Source organism: Dicentrarchus labrax, unplaced genomic scaffold (genome assembly GCF_905237075.1).
Source record: "Dicentrarchus labrax unplaced genomic scaffold, dlabrax2021, whole genome shotgun sequence".
Classification (NCBI taxonomy): domain Eukaryota; kingdom Metazoa; phylum Chordata; class Actinopteri; family Moronidae; genus Dicentrarchus; species Dicentrarchus labrax.
In genome coordinates this window covers 14526181-14553049 of record NW_026136722.1, presented here as the reverse complement: position 1 = coordinate 14553049, position 26869 = coordinate 14526181, and the positions used below count along the sequence as shown (strand labels likewise).

Here is a 26869-nt window from a genome sequence, read left to right as displayed (position 1 = left end):
ACAACTGAGCCACCACGTCAGACCTCAATTACAGATCCTCGACCTCCCCGAGGTACCTGGTGTCTGTCCTTTATCATCTACCCCATCTTTGTCTTCCTTCTTTAAACTCTCTCCAACTGATTTGATTTACATTTTCATCCCCTTTCATCCTTCCCTCCATCATTCACCTCACCGACTAAACTCCGATCCCTCCTCCGCTTCCTTCCCCCTGAATTCAAACTTTGCTGCAGTGAGAGCCGCACCGCCATTGCCACCATTTACCACACACACATACACACTGAGGTATGGCGACATATGTTTCCAATTTTAGGCGTAATGCTCCTCTCTCCGCAATCTGAGCCAATTAGCCGAAGCCTCCTGGAAATGCCCCAGTCGCCAGCCATGGTGGTATGGAGGTAAAGGGTCGAAGGTGAGGTCGAACTCTGATTAATGTGTCACCTCTTGTCTGTCTGTATGTCTGGCTCAGTCTGTCTTAGACATCCCTGGCTGCTGCGCTTTAGCTGCTGTCCAGCGTCCACACGGACATATTTGGCACAGGTGTAGGATTGTGCAGCAAAAGCAACCCAAGCTTGAAATTAAATTTCACAGCTTACCAAAAGGTCAAAGAGAATGAGTGACAGTGTCTGGAGCCAGACCACACATAAACACACAAACAACACACATGCACACTGAGGAAAAGTATGCGCACACACACACACACACACACACACACACACACACACGTCCGCTCTGACAAACAAACAACACATGCGTCTACAAGTCTTTCCTGCGTGAAACTGAAATGAGTGTGTGGAATGTTCACCTTCGGGAAAACGGATTGGGAGGGAGAGGGAATATGAGAGCATCAGAGCTGCAAAGCCCTCATTAGGTGAACCGACGACTTAGTTTGGTAATTCTGTTTAATGCTTAATGAGAAACAGGTTCAAATGGGTGCAGAATGCAGACTGGCGCTACGTTGCATTACCTGGCAGTCTGCCCCGCTCCCAGTCCGTCTGTTTATATTATGTGTTATGTGTGATGTCGGTGTAGAAGCTGGGAAGGTTGTCAGTTTATGAAACAGCTTCAGACGCCACCATACAGCCGTCGCCGCATGCACACACTCTGCTCGTCTTGTTTACATCGTCTGCACCGCCGATCCCTCTCCTCTTACAGCACCTCGCTCTCTCTCTCCCCAGATCATCTCTCAATCACTCCTCCTCGCCTCCTTATCTGTCCCTCCTCAGTGTCTCCTTACAGGACTCAATCCACCTACAGCGGCTACACTTTCATTCACTTGCCACAGATTCGTTGCAGTCTGGATGCCCCCAGGATTAGACATGCAGCCTAAATAGTGAATGATCTATTCACAGTTACGTCTTCCTTCTGGCCAAAGCAATCCGCACCTCCCTCTGTTTTACATGTTTTGCACATACCAACCCCACTCTCCTCTCTCTCCCTCGCTGTCCCCCTCCACATGCTCCTCACCCCCTTTTCCATAAGTCATGTTTTGTCCGTTTTCTTGCCAGAGGAAAAATGTTACACATTGTAAACTTTACTCACTGTGCAACACCCCGCAGGATTGGATTTCAGAGGCAGACTTTGTGTTTGAACTGCTCTGGCAATTAGTAGAGGATAGACTTACAGCGCACCTACTGCACAATGGAGGCACCGGCCCTGTTGTACAAGCCCCTGTTCCCGTCCTGCCCCTCTCCATCTGTCACTCCTGTGGGACTGTGTGTGTGTTTGTGTTTGTGCGTGTGTGTGTGTGTGACAGTGTGTGTGGCTCTGTATGTGCATGGAGGCGTATGTTTGATGTTGTTTGAGTATAGACCAAATTCAGTAAATGGTAATACTTTACTTCTATTCCTCCTATTTAAGCAGTATTTGAACATTTAACAAACGGTTAATAACACAATATAACGTAGTGATAAGCAGATATAAATGTTTATTAAACTTCTCCTGTGGGCATCCATAAATGAAGGCTGTGGTAAACATAATGAAAATAGTAAAACAATGGTATTAAATATGTCCTCATAGGAGAAGTTGCAATTTTTGACCAATACTGTACATTAGTAAATGCTTAAAATGTTCTTGCTCATAATATAATGCTCATAACTACATTATAGTGTGTTATAAACCATTTATTAAATGTTTATATAGTGCGTATAAACTCTAAAGTAGGGTTAGGGGTTAGGGTTAGGATAAAGTGTTAGTAAATGATCAAATTACTAATATAAAGGATGTCTAACTGACCTAAACACTTGAAAAATGCATTATTTGTACTCTTTGTAACTAAAATTAGATTAGAGTCAGCAACCAATCTCATTTTACCAGAAGTTCAATCAACCAATCATCCCATAATCCAGGTCAGAACTGCAGAATTATTATATTTTCAGACACAACAAAACTAATATCATTCACTTATGTGTTAAAGATTCTTGTTTAGGCTCGTTGTTATCAATATGACAGTTTATCGTGATGATTTACCAGTCCTAGTTTGCATGTTTCTGTGTATGTCTATGTATCCATGCCAGTAAGTAGGAGGCTATGCAGGTTTCATACCATACCATTAATGTCGTCAAGTGGAAAGCAAAAAATCCTTAAAAAGTAAAAAGGAAGATGACTGAGGAAGAGACCCAGAGGCATATATATTGCGGCTAAGACTGTCAGGATGACTGTAACATGTAGAATATGGATCCAGGAGGACATCAAGCATTTTCCAGACCTGAGCCGCGTGACCTTCTTTTCCACCACCTGGGAAGGAGACAGGCTATACACATTGAACAGGAGGCAGAGCTCAAGCTCACCATTCACACAGATAGAAAGAAACAAACACACAGAGGGAGGGGGGGACAAGAGGGGAGGTCGAAGATCCAGATCCAAAACATCTGGAACGAGGCACCAACAGTACTCTGCTAATAGATTCATTGAGACTGAGACCGACCCACTGGAACAAGAACGGAGTAATCAAAGAATAAGCAACCAACTTACAGGGCTAGAAGTTGAGTTTTAAGTTTGGATTTTAAGGCCTCAACAGAGTCAGACTGTCAGATGTTTGCAAAGTCACATCGTTACACAACATCATATTTGATAGTTGAGAAGCTACACTCATAAATCAATCATGGCTCTCTCATAAAGCAGCTCAGTCATAGGCCTGCATTCCTACAGCACATGTTTATCCGGTATCACCAACTTGAAACGACACAACGTCCTTATCAGTTTATTTTCTAATTCTGTGTATTGATAAGGTGTCACGATTCATGGAAAAATCCTTGTATGTACAGTATGTAGCAGCTCCACCCGTGGGCCCCCGTGCACTTTGAGGCGTCGCTGACTGACACTGATATCTGTCAAAGGATCTCTCAGAGGGAAGCTACTGTACAGATTTCTCCACTCAGTGCAGAGTCATAGCACCCTCCTGTGGAAGGGAGGGTAATCATGGCCCCCTTGCCCCTCCACCCCCCCATGTCTGCTGACTCCCTGTTGAGCGCATACTTTCTGCAAACAACCTAATTTCTTAAAAAATTGAGGACCAACTTTCTTATCTTCCTCCCTTACTCCTTGCTGTGATAATCCCAGAGAACAGCGATTCCTCCTCTCCTGATAACAGTTCAAAGATGGAGAGGAAGTGAGTGAAACGAGGGAGAGAGGGAAGGGAGGGAGGAGAGGAGAGTGAGGGTGAGATGGGGTGGTGGGGCTCAGAGCAACAAGCTGTTGTATTAATCTGCAAATTTTCTCAGATGACGCAAAGACTGTGACTTTGCCTCCCGTCTCTTCCCTTCATCTTCACGTCCCTCCTCTCTCCCGTGTGTCTCCCGATGCCTCGATCTTGTCGGATGGGAGACAGCGACACACAGCAGGTAAGCCTGGTTGCCTCCTTGTTGTCCTTTTTCCTCCCTTCAGTACACTTCCATTCATTCACCGCTGACACATGCTGCCGGTTCGGACCATTTATCAGCTTTGACAGGGTTATTTTGATTTGTTTGGTGTTTCAGAATGGCTCTGTTTGATTGTGTGGGGCTTCATCATTTATGATTATTGCCTTGATGTGTATTTATTCCTCTCCAGGGAGAAGGATGACTCTGTGTATTAGGATAATGGTGTAGGTTTTGCAAAGTTAACCACATTTTTACTTTTTAAATCTGCTGTTTGAACATGTGTGACCTGTAATATCTGATCAGTTATCAGCGTTGTTTAAGCCCTCTGTGTGCTGTCAGAGAGGAGAGGATCAGAGAGATTTAAAGCTGGAAAAAGGAGTCTCCAAGACGTCTGTTGGCCAAATGAGAAGATGGATTTACTGTACGGAGTGAATGAGCTGTGTGAAATTCAGTCCTGCTGGAGTGAGGAGCGATAGAGAAATTGCGACGACAGATCAAAAAGGAAAGAAGGGGAGAAAGAGAAAGTTTATAAATAGCAGAGCTTTGCGAGGGTGAAGAGAGCAGATGTGATAGACAGTCTGTGCTTAAGGAGTTCAAACAACAGATTAATACACTCAGATTATCGTCCGAGAGAGGGGAGGGGAGGGAGGAGGGTGTGTGCTTGACATGTGTGGACACACACAGATGCAGACTAAATCACACACACACACACACACACACACACACACACACACACACACACACACACACACAAGCTCAAGTGTTTTCATTGATCATTGCAATGTAAATATGTTTTACACGTTTTGGATGTCATATTGAGGTCATGGAAGGTGTGAACACATTTTGTTTTAAATATTTATTGACATTTTTTATTATTTTTAATGAAATTTTTTTGTCCAAACATCTCTTTCATGCTAGAATGTTCTAAAAGTGAATTAATCAATTAACTGATCAACATAAAATTAACCAAAAAGCGTTGATAATGATAATGAATCGTTTTAGTCATTTATCAGCATTTTCTTCCTGTTGGTTTTCTATTATTGTAAAATAAATATCTCAGGACATTTAAAGACGCCACATGGACACTGTGATGGGCACAGATTAAACGATTAACTAAAACAAATATTAAACAGTTTAATCAGTAATGAAAATAACTACTTGCAGCCCTATAGCCATTGAATCTTGCAGTGAAAAAGTAAAATAGGTATTTTTAACAAAAATGTTATGTTAATCAATAGCCCAGCCATGAGGTCCCTTGAATGTGACCAATAAAATAATAATCTTAAACAGGCAACTGTCAGCAAACACAGATGAGAGACATTTCTACACCAAAAGGGGTTGGGGCTTGACAGCATTTATCAAATATGAATGTGATATTAAATGGGAAGTCCTTTCATGGTCTATGTCTACAATTATGACTTGCAGAAGTTTTTAACTAACTTAATATAACTTAATATTTAATACTACAGCTCAAGAAGCCATGAAGTCTCTTAAATCTAACCAAAACAACTGTAAAGTAATCATAAAACAAAGAGGCAACCCTTTTAGTCACAGGCAAAGTCATGTGATCTGTTTTTTCTGGTTTTAGTCGAAAGTCGAGCAGCGAATTGTTGGTAAGGCATTAAAACATGCCAAGTGAGGACACGTTTTGACCCGTGAGTGATGATGGACTGAGTGCGGTCCACAGCTGATTGACACTGACCTTCACTGAGAGGGTTAATACAAACCATTTAACCCTTCTGTTGTAGCTATCTGGTAAAGCCATGCACCAGACACGTGTTTGATGGCAGTTGTGCATATGGTGAAGGAATTAGGTACCGATCTGCTTTGAACGGTTTGGATATTCGAGAGGGGTGGGGGCCTGCATCTGTTTCTGTGTCATTATTGTTATTTACATAGATACTTACATTGAGATTACTCGTCTGTTAGCAAATTAGGGATTGGCATTTTCCATATTCGACTTCTCGCATTTAATTATTATTGAGTACTCGCAGAAAAAAAGAAAGAATAGCATTCGAAATGAACACTCAAGCGATTAACGATACGTTTAACGGGAGCAAACGGCACTTATAATTTGAGCCAGCTAATTGTTTCTGCCCTGGTAGCATCACAACAGCGCTTGATAACACTGCTAACATTAGCAAATAAGGTGGCTGTTACACATCTGTGCTTAATCTGCAAATTCAGCCTGTAATGTTAGATGAGTGATATGTGACTGAAAGCTTTATCCGCAAGTACTTGAGTACTCGTGCAAATCCCTATTAGCAATATGACTATATCATTCAACTTGTATCATTATCACTGTACTCCACAACAGACACAAGCCGCTTGTAGATTGTTGACTTCATAATATTTTACCTGCCTGATCCTGCTAGAGGAACCCAACCCTATACACCACACAATGTCAACTGGGGGTAGCACTATGTTAGAGTAATTCCTGCCAATTGCATAATATCTACTAATTGTAACTGGGTTTAGGGTATATAGCACATTAAAACAGGATACATGCTACAATTGCATTGAAGTGAAGTATTTATACATACATATAGTTGATGATGCAAAGTGTAATAAGAGCCCCTTCCTGCTGCTGTGAGGTCTTTGGAAACATTTTTGTGTAATTTCTCAAAGTGTAATTAGTAGAAAAGTTCCAGAGTTGGCGTCTGGCAGTGAATGCCTCATTTGCCATTATTGCAGAATGCTGCAGTGCATTCATTTCAAGACATTGCATACTGATATAGTTTTGGTCAAGATAACCACACACTTAAATCCTCGAATGGATGCATGCCGAACTGTGCTGTATGTGTGTTTGATACCAGCGTTAGTATGTGGGGAGTGTGTTGTAGAGCAGCGTTGTAGAGCTGCAGTGGCCATCCTCTTCTCCCTCTGTTGAACGAGGGGAGGATGGAGGGGCGGGGCGGGGCAGGGATTATATCCCGATCCCTTTGCAAAGCTCACACCAAACAATCAACCATTGGAAATAATCCTCTGAGACACACATAGTTACAAACACACACACTCAACCACACACACACACACACACACACACACACACACACAAACACACACGGATGCCTTTTAAATAACACAATATACTATACATCTATAAACTCTTCAAAGATGTAGATTTAGAGAGAATCTACACATTGAGGATGATCTGTAAAAAAAAAAGAAATTACGTAACAACCTTTAAATCGTCCCGTTTTTTTATTGTTTTGGTGATTGTTGATGTTCCATTGACAGCATATAATGGAAAACCACTCTATTGGTTTGCATGCCAGCATGAAATTATAACATTTGGGTTTAAAAGTTCCACTAACTTCTCTCTGATAGTGGAAACTCAATAGAGTAATAGTTTAGTCTATGATATGTTCAAAGAACCCAATGGGGACATCTTCAAATGTCTTTATTTGTTCAACAAAAAGTCCAAAACCCAGGGATATACAGCGTACAGTAGTACACAACAAAGACAAGTAAATCATTTAGCGTAACAAGCTGGAAACAGAGAATGTTTGTAATTTCTTTCACTACTTTTGCTTGAAAGATAACAATTGATCGATTATTAAAGTAATTGCAATTCTGATAAATTATACACAATACACAATTCAAGCTAGATCTAGTTAAAGGAAACAACAGACCACAAATGTATATCTATGGCTATAGTCTCTATTTCTAGTGGCTATAAACAAGTAAATACACACAGAATATAGTCAGTCAGGTGAAACCACATACAAATTCTTATGTTGATTTGCAGCTATTGAAACTTACTCTCTAAGCCCTTCAGGCCTCTCTCCAAAACACATTTCCATGTGCATTGAGTTGTACTAGAAGAGCGTGCGCAGGTAGAGAGGCAGGTACAGGCCTGCGACAGCCACAGACACCGGATTTTTCTCTTTTTCTTTCAGAGCATTTGGTTTATTGATTGCCGCGGGATTTAAAGATAATTTCAACAAATAAAACAAATAAATGCTTCTGAAATACATTACCTACTCTAAGTTTAAGATCACAGGCAGGCAGACAGATTGAGAGGGAGGGGGGAGTTAAAACTGTATAGCTATCTTGCATCTGTTTGATCTCTTGAACCAACATCAGCAAAAGCAATTGGCCGGAGACCTGGTTGGATCATTAATGTGGAAGAATATAAGTGCATATGAGGAAAGGGGGGGTTAACACTGACGAGCGTGTATCAGCTGGACTGAAATGAGCACTGAGGTAGTCTGTCCTGTCCTGCTCTGATGGTATGCGTACCTCTATCTCCAGCAGCCTGTGCTCATTTACAGTAATCAAAAGCCTGCTCTTCTGGGAGATTAACTCATTCTGTCACCGCGGGCCGTCATCCTGGAAACCATGACGATTAAGAAGATGTGTCGTAAGTACATGACTGCATGTGGAGACTGATTGTGATGGTTATCACGCACTGCTTAGGTCACCATCACCCATCTGATGGACTACAAGAGTAGTTACATTGAGGACCCTGATGTTTATCCAGTCGCCATTACTTTGAAAGTCCCTGTGGGAGACTCTATGTCTTGCGGCTGTATTTTGCCCATGAGGGCATGTAAATAGCTACGGCATCACTACCATACCAGCAGGAGTTCCTTCCTTGTTTCTCCGCTCCTAGCTCGACTCACTTTGAAGTCTGTCTACCTTCATCCTTGTGCTCCAGCTCTTATCACTAACATGTGTTATCAAAGCTTTCTCTCAAAAACTAGGCTTCCATTCAAAGGGGGATGCCTCCTGGTCCGCAGCCTACCTGGCAGAGTTGTAATACCTGTGTCATGTTGCTAAGAAATCCAGGATTTACTGTGCGCTGCCTGACCAAACAGTCTGAACCCGCTGACTTGAATGGCTGTGTTCTATTAGGGATACTAAGCTATAATATGATGTAACAAGCATGTCTAAGGCCAGTTGTTTCTCTCCTGGCTGCTCTCTGTTTCTCATGCCCCTATAAACTCTACTTTGGTGAGTACTTTTCAGGCAAAACATCAGAAACATAGGAGTCAAATTCAACTCCACAAGGTTGTTAATAGTTCCTTTTTTTCCATCGCTTGAACAGACCCACCAGGACAGCACAGTAAGTGCTGGTTCCTAGAGGCCAGCTACATTTCGTCTCGAGGCAGCTCTGACATTTCCTGGAGCAGGAAAATAATCTGTCTGTTGGGGAAGGAAGACAGATTTGCAGAGAAGCTTCAGCTCCTAGAGTATGTCTTTGCAGCTTATACTCCTCTGAACCCGCCCTCCTCTCAGGACACATGCTGTTGCTTCATTATTTCAGGGCCTCCATCTGACCTGCTCAGGGAACAAAGGTTTAATAACCAGCTTTCACTGGATGACAATCATCCTTGTTTTTACTCTAACACATGTAACTGGGGCTTATCTTGCCATATACATGGACATGTAAGTTCATGACATGTACGTGTCCTCACAGAATACTTGCACTGCCAAAAGTTTGGCCCCAAACTGTAAGCAAACCAATCTTTATCTTTGGCTTTTCTAACCTTGTCCATGAATTAATTGTTCAACAAAAAGCTGGGAGGATGATTTCCCCCATCCCACCCACTGTTAGACTACCATGCAACTGTATGTGGTCGACTGGCATTGACAAACAATGTTCATACTAAGAATGACATAAGGATTGAAGAGGATTTGTGAAGAGTCCAACAGTGGGACACCCTCCCCCTCATCGCCTCGGTACTCCGTTCACTGAGGATTATATCTTTGCAATTGAAACTTAGCAGGACATTCTCCGCCCCCAAAATGTGCAATTTCAGATCACACTGGCAATCCGACTTTGTGCCTGGACTGGCGGCTGTTGTGGAGACTAGAAAGGGGCAGAGATATGGCCGGAGGGAGCAGGAGATGAGAGAGTGGAGGTGAAAGCATGAGAGGAGACCAACTAGTAGGTATCATTTTTGTGCTCCTCTTGTCTACTGCACTTTGGTGAATGTGTGCAACTGTGTCCCTAGGGCTTCAGAAAATGCCATCCCCTCGGCTGATGGATTATAATCATGTCTGATTGCAGTTGTCTCACTGGGTCAGACTGTTTGTAAATGTGACATTCATACTTCTGACAAGGATTTGGCATGGGTGCGCTGCTCTCCAGATGTGTTTATATATGATTAATGTTTAGAGATGGTGGCGGTGGGGTCTCTAAAATTTTCTCTGTTGAGTAGAAATGTGTTGTGTTATTGGAGTGGACAAATTCTTACTTGCTGACTCTTTCTTTGTGTTGAAGATTATGACTCTGCCTTGGAGGAGAATGTGATTGCTTCCATAACAATCCTGTGTTAACACACAGGAGCTAAAATAGAGTTTGAGTAAAACAGTTGACAGGTTGTTTATTGGAGTGTTGGCTGTGAAAGAAAAAGCAGCGATATGACTTTAGGGTGAAAATTCGTTAAATGCACTCTGATGTATGGACTTCCAAGTATAACAATACGTTTCTTCTCTCTAAACTAAATGTTTTACACCTTTTCCACATTCAATACGACTGAACTGTATTTTTGTAGCAATGCTAGCGCTGTTGCTCTAAGCATATCAATGTCAGTTGGTCCCGCACTTCGGTCCGGACTGAAATATCTCCACCACTGCTGGAAGGGTTGGCCATAACACTTGCCATAAACATGCAGTGCCACCATGAGGTTGAAATTTTATTTTATTTTTTTAAATAACTCAACAGCTAATTGATGGATTGACATGAATTTGGGAATAGATATCCATATTGCCAAGGGAAGGAATCCTAATAACTTTAGGGATCCCTTGATGCCAGGGACACACAGGAAGCGACGTGCTGCAATAGGTCGATTTGTGTGTAAGTGTGATCCTGGCTGTTCACACCAGAGGCGCGTTTCTCCGCGCTTGTCAACAAGTGATTCTGCTCTTTTCTAATCACATGTACAGCAATCCTGTGAATTATGTGTTCATAGATAAGCAGGGGTGTGTCTATGTCTGCTTGTCTCATGCTCTCTCTGTAGACACAACTGACAAATGTGTGGAACAGATAGTACATCATTTTAAAAACTTAATCACAAACAGCAGTGATATTGTTTCTAATAAATATAATGGATGGGCAGATTTTGATATTTCATCATGAAATCAGAGGAATTAAAACTGGACAGGATTGGCAAGCATGGGATGCATATTTCATCATTAATCAGAATTAAATAATTTAATATATAATTTACAATAGATTATCAGTGTGTATGCTTGCCAGACTCACTAGCAGCTTTCGTCTAGGGCCACCAGCAGGTCATCTACATATGGGATTGACACAAAATTGTGATGTACAGCTATTTATGATTCCCAGATGAGGTAACTCCCGAGTCTTCTAGCACCACCATGCATTTGACATGTGTGGTTTTGAGTGAAATGTTTTAACAACTATTGGATAAATGAAATTTTGTAAAAACATTAATGTCCCAATCAGGATGCATTGTAATAACTTACAATGCATCCTACCCTTTCATCTCACACCATTACTAGTCAAATTATTAATTTGTTCAATACTTTAGTTAACAACCAAATACCTGCAAACAACAAATGATAGTTCACATCAACCTCAACTGTGCTTTGAGTGGGATAATTAGCAAATGTTAAACATTATACCAGCTAAACACCCAAAACACGTATTACCCATGACAGAAATAGCCTACAATCATCTAAAAAGGAAGTGTGGGGGTTTGGATTAAAGAGCAGCGGCCTTTGAGACGATCCAACCAGCTAGATCAGCTGGACCAGGCACCATGGCGCGTGCTGTGATCACTCCAGGAGCAGAGGGAAGATAGGAACCATGCATTTCCATTTCGAGGATGATTACAGATTACATCTCTTGAGATGTTTCTTCATGTCCTGTTTAGCCATTGCCTGCTGTGTTTGGGTTGCTTGCAGTCATACTGCTTAACATCCCTAAACCAAATACTCCAGGGGTATTTCTATTGTGTTAGTGAGTGGTAGTTGTCCCCAATCCTCCTTTAAGAACAAAGTCAGCCACCCACAATGGCAACAATGTGAGTCCTCACTAGCAACAGGAGAAGAATGCTTTGTTAAGATAGTCTATAAACAATCTAGTATCTTCACATATGACAAATCAGTTAAAGAGCAGCCAAGGGTGCATCATTAACCCTGAATACTGTGCAGGCCAGCATGTGCTGAACGGTGTTAAAGCATGTATTTTCTCAGCAGTAAACCAATCTCTCCAACTGTCTCTGCAGGCAGGATGACAAACCAGTCGACAGCCAACCAGTCCAACACAAACAAGGCGAAGAATAAAGAAGAAAACCAACAAGATGACAACACTGAAGTTGCGTATAAAGATGCGGGCCACTGCAGCCGTAACACCCACAGCCTGCTGCTGGGACTTACTGTTGGGGGTATGCATTGAAATTCAAGCTATATATGTATCCTGATATTATTGTGCAGCCCATCAGGTTGTGAAAGCTGGATTGTAGTTGTTAATAATAGAATACAAGTTCAGAAACAGTGACTCAGAGAAACATTTAAAAATGTTTTTCAGTTTTGGGCAATATAATTTAACACCACAAACCCCCACATTTTTTACTGAATGACTACAATTCCATTTAAGGTCAGTTTTATTGTTCAGAAAAATAGCCACAGCAAATATTAACACGCACAATCCTAGATATACAGACCCCGTGATCATTTTCCCATGAGACATCTTGTTGTTGTCTTTAGTCTGCCTCTGTAAACACTTTGGTATGTTTCTACATAGCTGTGTTCTTTGTAAAAAAAAAAAAAAGCCCTTGCAAAGTCAAGAAGTGTGTTATTTTTGTCTGTCATTTGTCACCCAGATTTAAACCCGTTTACATTGCAGTAGACGGTTCTCATTAGTCAGAGGTCTCTTACATGTCAGAAATAACACAACACTTTTTGGGGGAGAAGAGAAGTAGGCCAGTGAGTCCTCATAAAACCTATAAACTGAAGGTGTATCAATATTTGGTTCCTGAAGGCCAATACCAGTTTCTGATAGTTGGTGCTGGTATTTTCTACCAATTTTTATTTTCTTTACATCTAACCATGTACACACATAATCTACAACAATCTTCATGAAACCCAACCTAACAAGCTGCTCTTTGAGGCAAGGGGACCTTTGAATCGTTTCAGAAACCAATTTGGATACAATATGCAGAATTATTGCAGTGCATAAACAAAACCTCCCCACTCTTGTCCTCAGGTGTTGTTATGGGAGTGTTGTTTGGGATGCTGCTGCGGTACATGAAGGTGACGGACAGCTCTGCCCTCACTATGGTTTCCTTCCCTGGAGAAATCCTCATGAGGATGCTGAAGATGCTCATCCTGCCTCTAATCATCTCCAGCCTTATCACAGGTGTGCCACCTGCACAGACACATGAGCAATGTACAGTAAGCCCTGGTCAATGTGTACAGGTATTGTTCTGTTTGGATTTAAGATGACAAATAAAATCTTTTTCTTTACACTGGAAGTAATTGGTTGGTTGGTCTGTCAGGCCAACCTTTTATCAAATTTATCAAAATTGACAAAGAAATTGGCAAGAATTTACTGTTTTACCCATAGTTCTACAGTACAGGTAGAAGATAGCTCTGAAAGGAACTAATGACCAAATTCCCCTCAGCCTCAGCTGTGCTCTGAGACTAATGCTAACACGCTGTAATATTACACTAACATGCAAAACATACACTACCTGTAATTAACTATACAAGATATTAAACATGCTAAATGTTATATGCTAAATATCAACATGTTAACTGTGCACAAGTTAGCATTTGGAAGTCAGCACATTAAGAGCAGTTTTGAACCCGGCGGCTTTATAAGATAAGATATGCTTTAATGTGCCTGTAGGGAATTGTTTCTGCACTCCGTCCTGCAGTTTCACAGACAGTTGCACATACACATTCACACCTTCTGACACTGGCAGCATATTGCACTAGCCCCATAGTCAACATCCTACATAACCTGTTTGTGTTGAGAATCCCACTGCACATCGACAGGAATGTCTATGTTGTTTATAATAGTTCAGCAGGTAAGAGCTGGAATGTGAGTTGGATCAGACACTATTTTCTGTTCCTGTCAGATAATACACTTAGATTTACTGAAGTATGTTTTTTATCACCCATAACTTTTACTGCAGTCTGTACCAGACGAGCAGTCTCGTCACCATACCAGGCGATTGTCAAAGCAGTGCTGCGCTGCCAGAAGTGTCAGTGGCATTCCCAGTACTTGGTGTGTGTATATGGTGAGTCCAAACACAGATCGTCATCTGTTTCTTTCAGGGCTGGCTGGTCTAGACGCCCGCTCTAGTGGCAGGATGGGTAGTAGAGCCATGGTTTACTACATGTCCACCACTGTAATCGCTGCAATCCTCGGGGTCATACTGGTGTTGGGAATCCACCCGGGGAACCCCAAACTAAGGGGAGGCTCTTCGAGCTCAGCCCCCAAGAACCAGGAGGTCAACAGTCTGGATGCCTTCCTCGACCTGATCAGAAACCTCTTTCCTGAGAACCTGGTGCAGTCCTGCTTCCAACAGGTAGTCTCAACATCTGAAACATATGTATTTGGAACTGTTATATTGATCTGGTTCTTCATTTGTGCACATTTTGGGGTTGTATGCATCACAATACAAATATAACAAACATTGCATAAAAAGCAGAAAGGGCAAATTGCAGGTCTTTAATAGAATGAGCTATTTGTCATTGTTTTCCGTTCTTGTTGTGTCAAGCTATAAATCCAGTAGGGTAATGAAATCTGCATCATTGCAGCTTAAGGTGATGCTACCTAACCTACACTGAAAAACAGCTTTACTTGAAAGTATTTCAGCTATTAGTTTTAATGTAAACTTCACGTGCCCAGGAAAATGGAAATTTGAGCATCTACAATTCCATGATTACTAAACTTTGTGCTGATGAAGATCATGTGGTGTGATATCAAGCAGTGATGCCAACCGGTGTATGCCCCTAGATGAAGCTACAGTGATGTGAGATGAATATTGGTATAGGAAATGCATCTTGTGATGGACCAGAGTAGTGCTAGTAGTAGTGCTTTGTGGTATTGGTTCACAAGCAAAACAATTCTAAAGCTCTAAACTGCCACTGAATGGACCTTGAGGTGAGATTGGTTCATCAAAAATTATAATCCAAATTCTAATATTTTAAAGTTTCTTAGCATTAGCATTGTTAGCATTAAACATTGGTAAGACCCCTTTATGTGAACCCTGAAAAAGCCAAAGTTGAAGTCATTAGTCTGTACAAGGTATTAAGTGAGCAGTCTGACAGAATGAAAGAACTACAGAGAGCTGTTAACGACCGGTGCAATTCTCTAGAGATTCTGGTTGTCCTCCAAACTCCATGCACAAGGTTTTTACTGCATGTGTCAGGGGTGCATGAAAGCATGATTTGACTCAAAGGGTTTAGGCTACAAAAGGACTAAAAGGCCAAGGATTCCTTCTGTCCGTGCATAGTCCTAGAGGCGTAACCTTTGAAGTCTAATTATCCACTTAAAGGTTAAGTTTGAATTAATGCAAATACAAGCAAAGCTCTGCGAATAAAATGAAAAATCTGAAACTGTCTGCATGTATATACTATATAAATAAGATTGTAATTTCCCATCTGCACACCCTGTTAGAGTAATGGTCTGTTGGCTAATGGTGGACATGACGAGTCAGCAGACTACTGCTGTTCATCCCAGCTGATCATTTTTAACTGATAATCCTGGTCTCAATCATGATGCGACATTTGCCTTCTTCTGTCCAAATCCTTTTTTTTTTTTTACCCACTTCTCTCTGTTATGCGTGTGTGTCTGAATGATTAGAAGTAGTTGTCTGTGTTGGACTGGGTGAGGGTCATGCCTTCTGTCACTGTTAATCTCTTTACATCTGTAACCCTGCCTCCTTACTTACCACAGTTAGGCATCTGCTGGTGGACAGGGAGCACTGCTGAGCACCAGCTTATAGACTCCTGCTCTAACAACTTCTCTCTGCGGTATTCTCAGTTTTTTCCCTTTCTGCACATCACTCTCTTTTCTGTCCACATCTCTGTTTTACTGCTTCTTTTGTTTGCACTCATCAGGGATTCATTGAAGCCATAAAAGGCATAATTGCTTTTGCAGGAAGGGACTCGTCCTTCCCCTTTCAACCTTCTCATCTCCTTTTTCTTTCCCTTTGTTGTCTTTATGTGAGAATCTCTTGTTTTGCCTTTTCTATAAACACAAATCTGAATTTATTGCCCCTCAGCCAAGCTTTTGTGTGCTCACACACAGCATGACTTACACAATCAGGGTTTTGCTGTGATGTCAGTTCAATTGTAAGCTGAACCCCCTGATCAATCTGAATGTCATTCTGTCCTCCCTCCAGGTTCAGACGGTGCTGAAAAAGGTGTCAGTTGCAGCACCAAACCAAACTGAGCCCATCTTAGTGAACAAGAAGAAACTGGAATACAAATGGGGCATGAACGTCCTCGGTGAGTTGATGACCGAGCTGATTATTTGTTGCTTTACATCAAGATCTATCGTACTTTATTGATGTTGCATTTTCCAGTGACACACTGCTTTGTGTCTTCCTCAAGGCTTGATTGGCTTCTTCATCACCTTTGGGATCTGCATGGGCAGGATGGGCGAGAGAGGGAAGGTCATGTGCGACTTCTTCAACGTCCTCAACGAGATTATAATGACGATGGTCTCCATGATCATGTGGTCAGTGTCTTGTTTTCCTCTGCGTGTATTTGTGAGTTTGCAAGCGTGCGCAACATGTGTCTCTGTTTTTGCTCATGTGGGCCAACGGCTGCATTGCTTTGACATTCTGGAGATACCACACACAGAGTGTCAGTGACAGTGATGGATAAGGCGAAGATTGTGTACGTGAGACAAATTGTGGGAATGAGCAACAGTGTCGGACGTCAAAGACTGAGTAGGAGAGAATGGAAGAGGAAAAGGGAGAAAGTGTGTTAGTGAAGGACACGGACAGATGGAAAGAGAAAGAGAGAGGGTTTCCCTGGCACATGCTGGAGTCTGTGGTATGCTGGAGAGTAGCAGGAGCCGGGGCCCGGAACAATGTTGTGGGCTCCCAGGGGAGCCGAGGTGGAAGATATCCAAAATGTAATGGATCCACCGACGGCAGAGGAGCCACTTGGCAGCAGAGCAGAAAGCAGATGCGGGTGGGAGGGACAGCGGGACGTGGAAAGATGCGTGTGAGAGCATGTCTTCAGAGAGCAGGGCACGCCTTGAGGCTTCGCAGGACCCCAGCTAGTCAGAGAGACACAGAAAACAGAGTATAGTGGCACTCAGAGCAGGGATGGGAAGGGAGGGGAAGGGGGGAGCTGGGTAGGCGGTTGGAAGACAAACAGCAGGATGCTTGTCTTCCAGCTCTCCTAGGCCATCTACATGTGCAGCTGGACACCAAAGGAATTGTGTCCTTGTTCGTATCACTCACACAGTATAAACAGATTACTCATGGGCCTATAGAGCCAGCCAAACACGGAGTCCAGTGTATACAAAAACACGTATCATACAAGGAACACATCCATCAAATCATATACGTGGCGTGTTCCACCAAACAACTGTCACTGAATGCCAGGCTCAGGGTTCAGCAGGCAGCTGACCTGGGAGAGCAGGCCGCTGTCGTGATGGGACCTGCTTTGACTCGGACCGGAGGATGGCTTAAAGTGAACACCGCTTTAATTCATACGTCCCACAGCGGTCTGTATTCATCAGCAGGAACAACTGCACTCCAAAGCTAGAAACTAGAGATCCAAGAATGTGTCATCTCCTCTCGTGGTTGAAAACTGCTCCTTTGAAAGTAAATGAAGATTGATTAGGTGTTTGCCTGACATTTCAAAGACAAAATTGAAATAATGAATTGTTTTTGTTTTTTTTGGCTTGCATCCATGTTCCAGGTAACACGCTTTGTACAGTTGTAATTATTTTCTTTTCTTTCATGTTTGATTCATTTTCTTTTCTTTCTCAGAGCCTCAGGTGATATTTTCAAATACCTTGTTTGGTAACCAAAACATATTTTACTTTACAACAAATCTTTGCATAAGGGAAAGTCAGTTAAAAGACAGATGATTTAGTAAGTCTTTATCTCTACCTCAATGACAAGACGAAGGTTAGGTTAATTTTAAATACATTAGAGCTGCAACAACTGGTTGATTAATTGATCAACAGAAACTGATACATGAAAAAAAACCGACTAACATTATCTCTTTTTTTCAACACATTGGCGGAGGTAAGCTTCCATTAGTTACAGGCCTAAAATACATCATGTTTTTGTTCCTCAAGAATCATATGAGGCAAGGCAATGTGATTTTATACCACAATAAATACATCAGCATATAAAAGAGTGAGAAATCATTTACAAATGATTAAAAAAACAAAAAATAAATATATATTGATTGATGCTCTGGCCTGATGCAATGATCAAAAGAAAGAAAAATATAAATATAAGTATATAGACATACACTAATTCGGCTTTAAAAAGGTCATAAAGATAATAGAAAGTAAACCAGTCAATTCCATTTCAACTCTGTCTTTCTGACTCTGTGTTCAGGTACTCTCCTGTTGGCATTGCCTCTCTGATTGCGGGGAAGATTGCGGCCATCGGAGACCTGGAGGTGGTGGCCAGGCAGCTGGGTATGTACATGGTGACCGTCATCGTGGGCCTGGTGATCCACGGCGGCTTGATCCTACCTGCTATTTTCTTTGTCATCACAAGAAAAAACCCCTTCACTTTCTACTCTGGAATATTCCAGGCTTGGATCACTGCTCTGGGCACCGCTAGCAGGTACGACAGCCTGCAGGAAGTGTGTGTGTGTGTGTGTGTGTGTGTGTGTGTGTGTGTGTGTGTGTGTGTGTGTTTGTGTGTGTGTAGTGGTTCTGTGTTTGGGCATGTGTTAACACATGTGTGTCACATGTTTCCTTTACAACATCTATTCCTCAAGCAGCTGCTGTAGTTACTATGATTGATCGGTGTAGCCTGCTACTCTCTTTCTAGCTATTTGGGTTAAATCTGAAAGGGCTAAAGGCAAAATTCTGTTTTTACGCGAATGAGCTCACAAATCAGGACAGTAGAGCCAAATGTGTGTAAGCACAGGCTATCATGGACAAGTCCATGTCAGACAGATCCTGCGTTGTAAATGTCTAAGCCTTTGGATTAGTAGTCACCAGCCAAACTGGCCCCACTGTATCCTGCCTGGTTTGGCTTGGCTCGGCCTGTCTGGGATTCTGCATTGCTGCTGAAACCAACTGTCATTTTGGCACATTACTGAGGCTTTAGTGAATATGGGTAATCCTATCATCATTTTCTCTAATTATATTATGACCCGAGCTTAGCAGGGCCGGGAATCAAATTCCTTTAATTCACATGTCGGAGGATTGCAACAGTGGCCGACACCAGCTGTTAGGAGGAGGCTGTCAGCCGACTCAAATTTCTACTGATTTCTTTTTTCTTTACCCCCTCACCTCTGCACTTTTGTCTTTCACCACCTGTCTACCTATTTTATGTCCTTCAGCAGACACTTTGCTCATGCTCTTTGTACATCTGCACCTTTGTTCTTCTAAATTGCCATCTTGTGGGGCCTTCTTCTCTCAGTGCAGGGACGTTACCTGTCACTTTCCGCTGCCTGGAGGAAAATCTGAAGATTGATAAGCGTGTGACTCGCTTCGTGCTGCCCATTGGTGCCACCATTAATATGGACGGCACTGCACTGTATGAGGCAGTGGCAGCCATCTTTATCGCCCAGATGAATGATATCACGCTGGATGCCGGGCAGATTATCACCGTCAGGTAAGGCACATGGTGGATGGCCTCTGCACACATGCGTTGTGATGTTACCTTACTGCATAGTTTCATAAAAGTGCACCATAAATAAGTGGTTCCAGAATCTATGAATATTTACATGCAAACTTATGTTGTTTATTTTCCCATTATTGGCTCCTAAACTAGTTTTGATGTCACACAATTATCTCATACATACAGTGTGTAAAACTGAGATTTAAGGTGAGCACAGAGAAACCTTCCTACTTCAGCAGATGATTGTGAAAACATCCTTCTAGTGCCAAACTCTGCACATACATCATTCTGCACAGTGAAGCTCAAACATCAAAGTGAAGGAACTGTTAGCAAAACACATTTTTGAATGGAGGAGGACTTAAAGTTGTTCAGAAGTTTTATTAACATCTACTGAGTGGCTCTAAGCTGAAGGAGGCAGATGGCCACCTACTTTAAGTTGGGGTGTGTTTCATGTTTCCTTGCCACTGTCACCAAGTGCTTGATCATGGTAAGAATTGTTGGGTCTCTGTAAATAATTTTATAAGGAGTATGTTCTCTATAAATGAAAAGTGTCCTGAGATAAACTCTGTTATGGATTGGCGCAATACCAATAAAATTGAATTAAACTTTAAATGAATTTAAAGGACCACATGCTGTGTTCTAAATTGTAATGCCACCCTAACTGTAAATACTCTGTAAAAGTGAGAAAATAAGACTGTAAACAGGCAGCGGCAGAGATTAGCGTCAGCCTAAACTTCTGCATGAATGCAGTTAGAAAGTAGTGAGGTATTCATTGCTCATTTCTGAGGTTTTAGCGAAACATTTATGTCTGATTGGAAACAGTCTACTTGGATCGGACTCAGCCTGTTGTGGCCACGGGTTGCATATGATGCTCAGCACTTTGAAGTTGTTTATTTTCATCAACGGCTGTTTTCCACCAAATTCCAAAATTGAATCGTGAAAAGTTCTGTATTACAGTTGTATCATGTGTGGTGAAATTGTTCTAAAATAAGATCCATATGTGGTGTGTAAATCTCTTGGACGTTCCACTTAATCTCCCACTCACTGTGGGTTGATAATTAGCGCTACAGTTGTTGGAAAACGATTAAGATGTAAAGCAGAGCTCTGAGATCAGACAAACAGCGTCATGCAGTAAACATCACAGTTTAGAACAGTGTCCAAACTGGCCTGCAGTCACATCTGGGACCAACATGAACTGATAATTCCTCTAATTGCAGACATTTCATGACAAGGAACATTCTTTTGAGTATTAAAGATTTAAGTCTTAAAAGAAGTCAGAAAACATTAAGAGATTTTGTTTTGTTGTGGATGGAAGAACGGCTGTAAACAACAAACTTCTTTCTTCTTCAGATGCCAATTTCATACAAAGGTTTGTGCGTATGATGTGGTCAAATTAACACATGTTAATACCAGGTTGACCTGGTTCTGCAACTGTAAACCGCAAAATTATACCACATCTGTGAAAACCACAAATCCGTGATTTAAACAAGGTTGGCAACCTTGAGAGATGTCAAGTCACATTCTGCAATGCGGTTTCCTTCTCCACAGTCTGACAACAAAGCAAAATTTTACAGTGCCAGTCGTCTTTTTTTTAATCAAGCAAATTCTCCGTTTATATTCCAGAGTGGAGATGTGTTAAACACATTTGCAGTGGTGTGAAAGTCTCTGGTTTGCCCTTGGTCTCTCTTATTTGGATTATAAACACAAACTACTGACAACTAATTTCCTCTCACGCAGCCATGGAACATATGCATGTCTGCTTTCTGTTTTCTTTGTGGTGTGTTCAAGTGCAACATGTAATGAAAAGATGTTAGGCGGTGTAAAAGTTTGAGTAAACCTTTGTTAGTGTTACTTGTCTAAAGTGGAGTACAATGTCTATCAGTTTTTCCTTGCTGAAAATGGGTGTGTGTGTCTTCTTTTTCCTTTTCCAGTATGACTGCCACCCTGGCCAGTGTTGGAGCTGCCAGTATTCCCAGTGCTGGACTGGTTACCATGCTGCTGATCCTTACAGCTGTGGGCCTACCTACTCAGGATATCAGTCTGCTCATCGCTGTCGACTGGCTGCTGTGAGTCAGGTGTCTGATAGGTGGAGAGTGTATTTTGTGAGAGGGGTTGTTAAGATATTGGTGATATCGGTGTATTCAGCTCTTGGTGGCTCTCATCTATTTCACCCGCTGACACTGATACTGTTTATCCACCCAGTGACAGAATGCGTACCTCCATCAATGTGGTGGGCGACTCATTCGGTGCTGGAATCGTGGACCACTTGTCGAAGGATGAACTTGCCGAACTTGACGCGGCAGATATGCAAATTCTCCCGCCGGAGGAGGAGCTTGATTTCATCCCTCCGCCCCCAATCCTTACAGAGATGGACCTGGTCGACCCTTTCAAACCACCCGAGCTGCCACCTCGCTCCCCTCGCCCACCCAAACAAAACCACCATGGTCACGTTCTCTCCCAGTCCTCTGTCACTTACTCACCGTCCCGCTCTATCCGATCTCCATCACCTCGCTCCATCCGCTCTCCCTCTCCGCGCTCCGTCTGCTCCCATTCCCCTCGACCTTTCCGTACTCATTCACCATGCCTCCTCCGCAGGACGGAGCCGGGCTACTGCGCCCTGCCCAGCCATGATAACCAGGTATCTACCCACTGCTGCTTCTTCTGGCTCTAATGCTACATAATACATGTTCCTCTATGATAGAACTACTGTAAAATTGGAATGAAGAGACACACCAGGTTTATGGAGATTGAAGATTGGCCTGATGGTCAACTTATCAGTTAAGTTAGGAGGAGACATACATCATCCATGTATCTTCAGGGCATTCAGCTGTAAGATGCAGTGTGTTGAGTAAGAAAACACTGTGGGTTTCAAAGGTCACCTATTTCTAAGTCTACATTTCAAGACAATGTATTTGGCTGAATCAACACTGTCACCAACACTGTCATGTCAAGGACTTACTCAATGGATTCACATTAGACTGCGGACCCCCAGTATGAGAAGATTTTATCTTAAGAAATCCCCTCTGAGAAACTTTTTATTTGAAGTCTTCATAGTCAATCAAAGATCAATCTAGGATCACTGTAAATCCTAGATTGAATCAAAATGTGATTCCAGCTTTCAAAAAATGTGATAAAAATGTATTTTTCTTTTTGCTGGGGACCCACAAAAGGACCCCTGTTGGTCCCCAGACCCCAGTTTGAAAACCACTGCTCTTGCACCTTAGCATAGCTCCTTCGAGGGAGAAAATAACAAAAGTGTGGTTTCTCACCTGAGATAGTTCCACAAACAAATAATGACTAATTGAGCTTTATTAAATATATACTTTAAATTACTATCGCTTAGCATGCAGTGTCTAATAGGGATACATGGATGATTTAGTTCTATGTTCTCAATTAAAATGATCAAAGCACGATATCTCCAAACCCTGGTGTATTCCTTCAACATTTAGTATGTATACATGTGTAAAATTCACCTTTCTTTAGTCAATACAAGCCACATGGTGTGCATGTTCTCATCCTGTCTCTTTGCCCTCTCAGATTCCCACGCTGCCTCACTCCTACCGAGAGAGAGACAGGGAACGGGAGAGGCTGAGGCGAGAGAGTGAAACAGAGGAGGAGGAGGAGAGAGAGAGGGTTCTGGGTGAAGTAAGCGATGGTGAGGAGAGCGATGACACTGCTTATGATCGGAGGCACGTCCTCCCACCGCCCGACTTGCCGTGATTGGATTTTAGCACAGAAAATCTTCCTTGTCGATTAGTTTCCGTTGTACGACGGCTTTCCCCACTTTAGTGCACAGCTCCACAGGGTTCCAGTGGAGCTTCACAGTGGATTTCTGGCTGGTTACATTTCTACTTCTTAGATGTATTTTAAATTCACTGCTCTTGATTAACAGAACTGTTGAATAAGTGATTGATACGTTTACTTAGAGCTTAATATACATAGATATTAAATTGTTGCGATGGCAGGTCTGAGACTTTTGCTCTTTGGTTTCCTGCGAGAGCTTAAATGGAGAGTTTTTTCCCTTGTTTACTCATTTCCTTTTTATAACATTCTGTCTTTATTTGTCATTTCTCAACTAAATTTAAAATACTTCTGTATGTCTGAACTTCCTTCAGTTTGTCTGATGAGGAGAAAATCTCCTCTTGATAAAGAAAAGTAGCTTGGTGTCAAGGCCACCTTTTTTACCAGCCTTTTAACACACAACCACAAGTTATTAGTTGATCCTTTACCCTCAACCCTTTCTACTTATATTTTCCTAGCAGGAGGGGAAAAGTATTCACAATAGTTTCACATTTAGAAATATGCTTATTCGTTTTCTTGCAGAAAGTTAGATGAGAAACTTGTGTGTTACAGTAAAGGTAACAGTTTGTCACGTTACAGCCCGTTTGTTTAATTGATACAAAAACCAGCGTGATGAGGACAATTTGTCAGTTAATAGGATGTGATGTGTTGGGCTATTTCTTGGTTACTTCGGTTTTTGTGTGAATTAAACAAGCAAAATACACCATGTTAACCGGTGAGTGCTGGTTGGCGGATTTTGTTACCTTTGGGCCGAGCCAGGCTAGCTGTTTCCCCCTGTTTCAAGTCTTAACTCGAAAGAGATAGTGTTCTTCTCATTTGACTCTTGGAAAGAAAGCCGATAAACGTATTTTCCCGAAATGTCAAACCATTCCTTTAAATGACCTCAAAAACACCAACAGGTTCAGGTAAAAAAACTAATATACAACCAGCAGACATTATTTTATAATATTACAAAACTGTTAAATAAGTGATTGATATGTTTACTTAGAGCTTAATATACATAGATATTAAAATGATGGCAGGCCTGAGACTTTTGCTCTTTGGTTTCCTGCGAAAGAGAGCTTAAATGGAGAGTTTTTTCCCTTGTTTACTCATTTCATTACAGAAAGTCTGCTCTTGATAAAGAAAAGTAGCTTGGTGTCAAGGCCACCTTTTAACCAGCCTTTTAACGCACAACCACAAGTTATAAGTTGATCCTTTACCTCAACTCTTTCTACTTATATTTTCATGGCAGTAGGGGAAAAGTTTCACATTTAGAAACACGCTTATTCTTTTTTTTTGCTGAGAGATGAGAAACTGGATGTTACAGTAAAGCTCACTGTTTGCCACATTATAGCTTGTTTGTTTAATTGATACAAAAAACAGTGTGATAAGGACAATTTGATGTTTAATAGGATGTGATGTGCAGGGCTATTTTCATTACAGAGAAATAGTATAGCATATAAATGTCTGTAAAACCACAACTTATTGTATTTACACCTCGATTCTTTGTGTGAATTAAACAAGCAAAATACACCATGTTAACCAGTGAGTGCTGGTTGGCAGATTTTGTTACCTTTGGGCCTAGCCAGGCTAGCGGTTTCCCCTGTTTCAAGTCTTAACTCGAAAGAGATAGTGTTCTTCTCATTTGACTCTTGGAAAGAAAGCCGATAAGCGTATTTTCCCAAAATGTCAAACCATTCCTTAAATGACCTCAAAAACACCAACAGGTTCAGGTAAAAAAACTAATATACAACCAGCAGACATTATTTTATAATTAACAGAACTGTTAAATAAGTGATTGATGTGTTTACTTAGAGCTTAATATACATAGATATTAAAATGATGGCAGGCCTGAGACTTTTGTTCTTTGGTTTCCTGCGAAAGAGAGCTTAAATGGAGAGTTTTTTCCCTTGTTTACTCATTTCATTACAGAAAGTCTGCTCTTGATAAAGAAAAGTAGCTTGGTGTCAAGGCCACCTTTTAACCAGCCTTTTAACGCACAACCACAAGTTATAAGTTGATCCTTTACCTCAACTCTTTCTACTTATATTTTCATGGCAGTAGAGGAAAAGTTTCACATTTAGAAACACGCTTATTCCTTTTTTTTGCCGAGAGTTAGATGAGAAACTGGATGTTACAGTAAAGCTCACTGTTTGCCACATTATAGCTTGTTTGTTTAATTGATACAAAAAGCAGTGTGTTACCTTTGGGCCGAGCCAGGCTAGCTGTTTCCCCCTGTTTCAAGGCTTAACTCGAAAGGGATAGTGTTCTTCTCATTTGACTCTTGGAAAGAAAGCTGATAAGCGTATTTCCCAAAATGTAAAACCATTCCTTTAAATGACCTCAAAAGCACAAACAGGTTAATGTAAAAAAACATATGTACAACGAGCAGACATTATTTTTATAATTCTCTACCTTCTTGCATCTCTTGACATTTTCACCCTTGGTGCTCTTCTCGCACATCACCTCATTTTCCTCCAACAGCGGTCACTCTTTATGTTAATATTGTCTATATTATCTATGGTTTGTATTTTCTCGTTGTGGTCTGATGTCTGAAATGATGAGCAATAGGCAAGATGGTGTTTTGATTTTGTGGTATGTTTAAATTTACTAGTCCTTGATTGCTGTAAAATAACTCCATCAATCTCTTCTTCCCCACTCAATTGCCTTTCATTTTAAATATAAGTTCATCGACTGCCTCCCTACATCCTTAGGTCTTCAATCAGATTCACAGGTCCAGGTCATGTGTATATTGTATGTAATAAAATCTTAGAGATTTATTTCAAATAACTGCAATTCTTTTGTGTTTTCTCTGATCCTTAAGTAACTTGTACAATCTGCGGAGGGATTTGCAGTCGAAAGGGGACACACGTCAGTGTTTGGTGACTAAAGACTCAGGAAAAATCCTGCAGACAAAGATATTACTGGATGGAAAAGTTGCAACAGACACACAGACAAAATGCACACGTTACACACAAGGCTGCGCTTACACATTGATGAGACAAAGAGATACTAACATGCTTAATCCTCTCAAAGAAGAGTTAGAGATGGGAAAGGCATGGGAGAGGAATCGAAGGGCGGCAGATGGCCAGAAAGACGTCAATCCTTTTCATTCTTCCCAGACAGCATAAGGGCACTGTGAGTAATTGCAAGCAGGACTGACGTTAGTTTCGGGTCCCTGCACGTCATAGGGGAGAGTCGAGTTAGGTAAAAGGGAAAAGGTGAAATGATGCAGGTCGGTGCTCAGCAGAAATTCACAAATCTGACAGCGTATCGAGGTTTGTTTGAAAATGTGTCTAAATCTAGTTAGTGATGATTGAGTCGACGTTCTGGCTGCTGGTGTCTGAAATGAAACACTAATCTGTCCTGTAGCATGAGAGAGAGCTGCCCCTCCAACACATGACGTGAGGATATCACACCATCTGAGGCGACGGAGGGGTCAGCAATTTAATCACAGCT

The 26869-nt window shown here is 41.7% G+C and overlaps 1 protein-coding gene across 5 annotated transcripts; it reads left to right on the top strand.

The window, feature by feature from the left end:
* The first annotated feature begins 3663 nt into the window (after positions 1-3663).
* Positions 3664-26201, top strand: slc1a9 (solute carrier family 1 member 9). Of its 5 annotated transcripts, XR_007882057.1 has the most exons (12): positions 9639-9757; positions 12065-12223; positions 13045-13197; positions 14121-14374; positions 16196-16301; positions 16407-16533; positions 18386-18619; positions 19427-19621; positions 21559-21693; positions 21830-22265; positions 23165-24501; positions 25310-26201. XR_007882057.1 is itself a non-coding variant. In XM_051388720.1 (11 exons), exons 2-11 carry the CDS (start codon positions 12070-12072, stop codon positions 23345-23347), a joined length of 1977 nt encoding a protein of 658 aa, XP_051244680.1. In that variant the 5' UTR covers positions 3664-3839; positions 12065-12069; the 3' UTR covers positions 23348-26201. The 5 variants fall into 5 exon arrangements, 4 of the variants coding, with proteins under 4 accessions (XP_051244680.1, XP_051244678.1, XP_051244679.1 ...); XM_051388720.1 differs by lacking the exon at positions 9639-9757 and adding an exon at positions 3664-3839 and having other exon boundaries at positions 23165-26201; XM_051388718.1 differs by lacking the exon at positions 9639-9757 and adding an exon at positions 7918-8223 and having other exon boundaries at positions 23165-26201.
* The last annotated feature ends 668 nt before the right edge of the window (positions 26202-26869 follow it).

What these genes read in the sequence shown, in the direction of transcription:
- slc1a9 (XM_051388718.1), top strand. Translation starts at nt 8,202, where the DNA reads ATGACGATTAAGAAGATGTGTC. An exon ending in CATCTCCAGCCTTATCACAG is followed by an intron (nt 13,198 to 14,120) that starts GTGTGCCACCTG and finishes TGTTTCTTTCAG; the next exon opens with GGCTGGCTGGTCTAGACGCC. An exon ending in GGGCAGATTATCACCGTCAG is followed by an intron (nt 19,622 to 21,558) that starts GTAAGGCACATG and finishes TTCCTTTTCCAG; the next exon opens with TATGACTGCCACCCTGGCCA.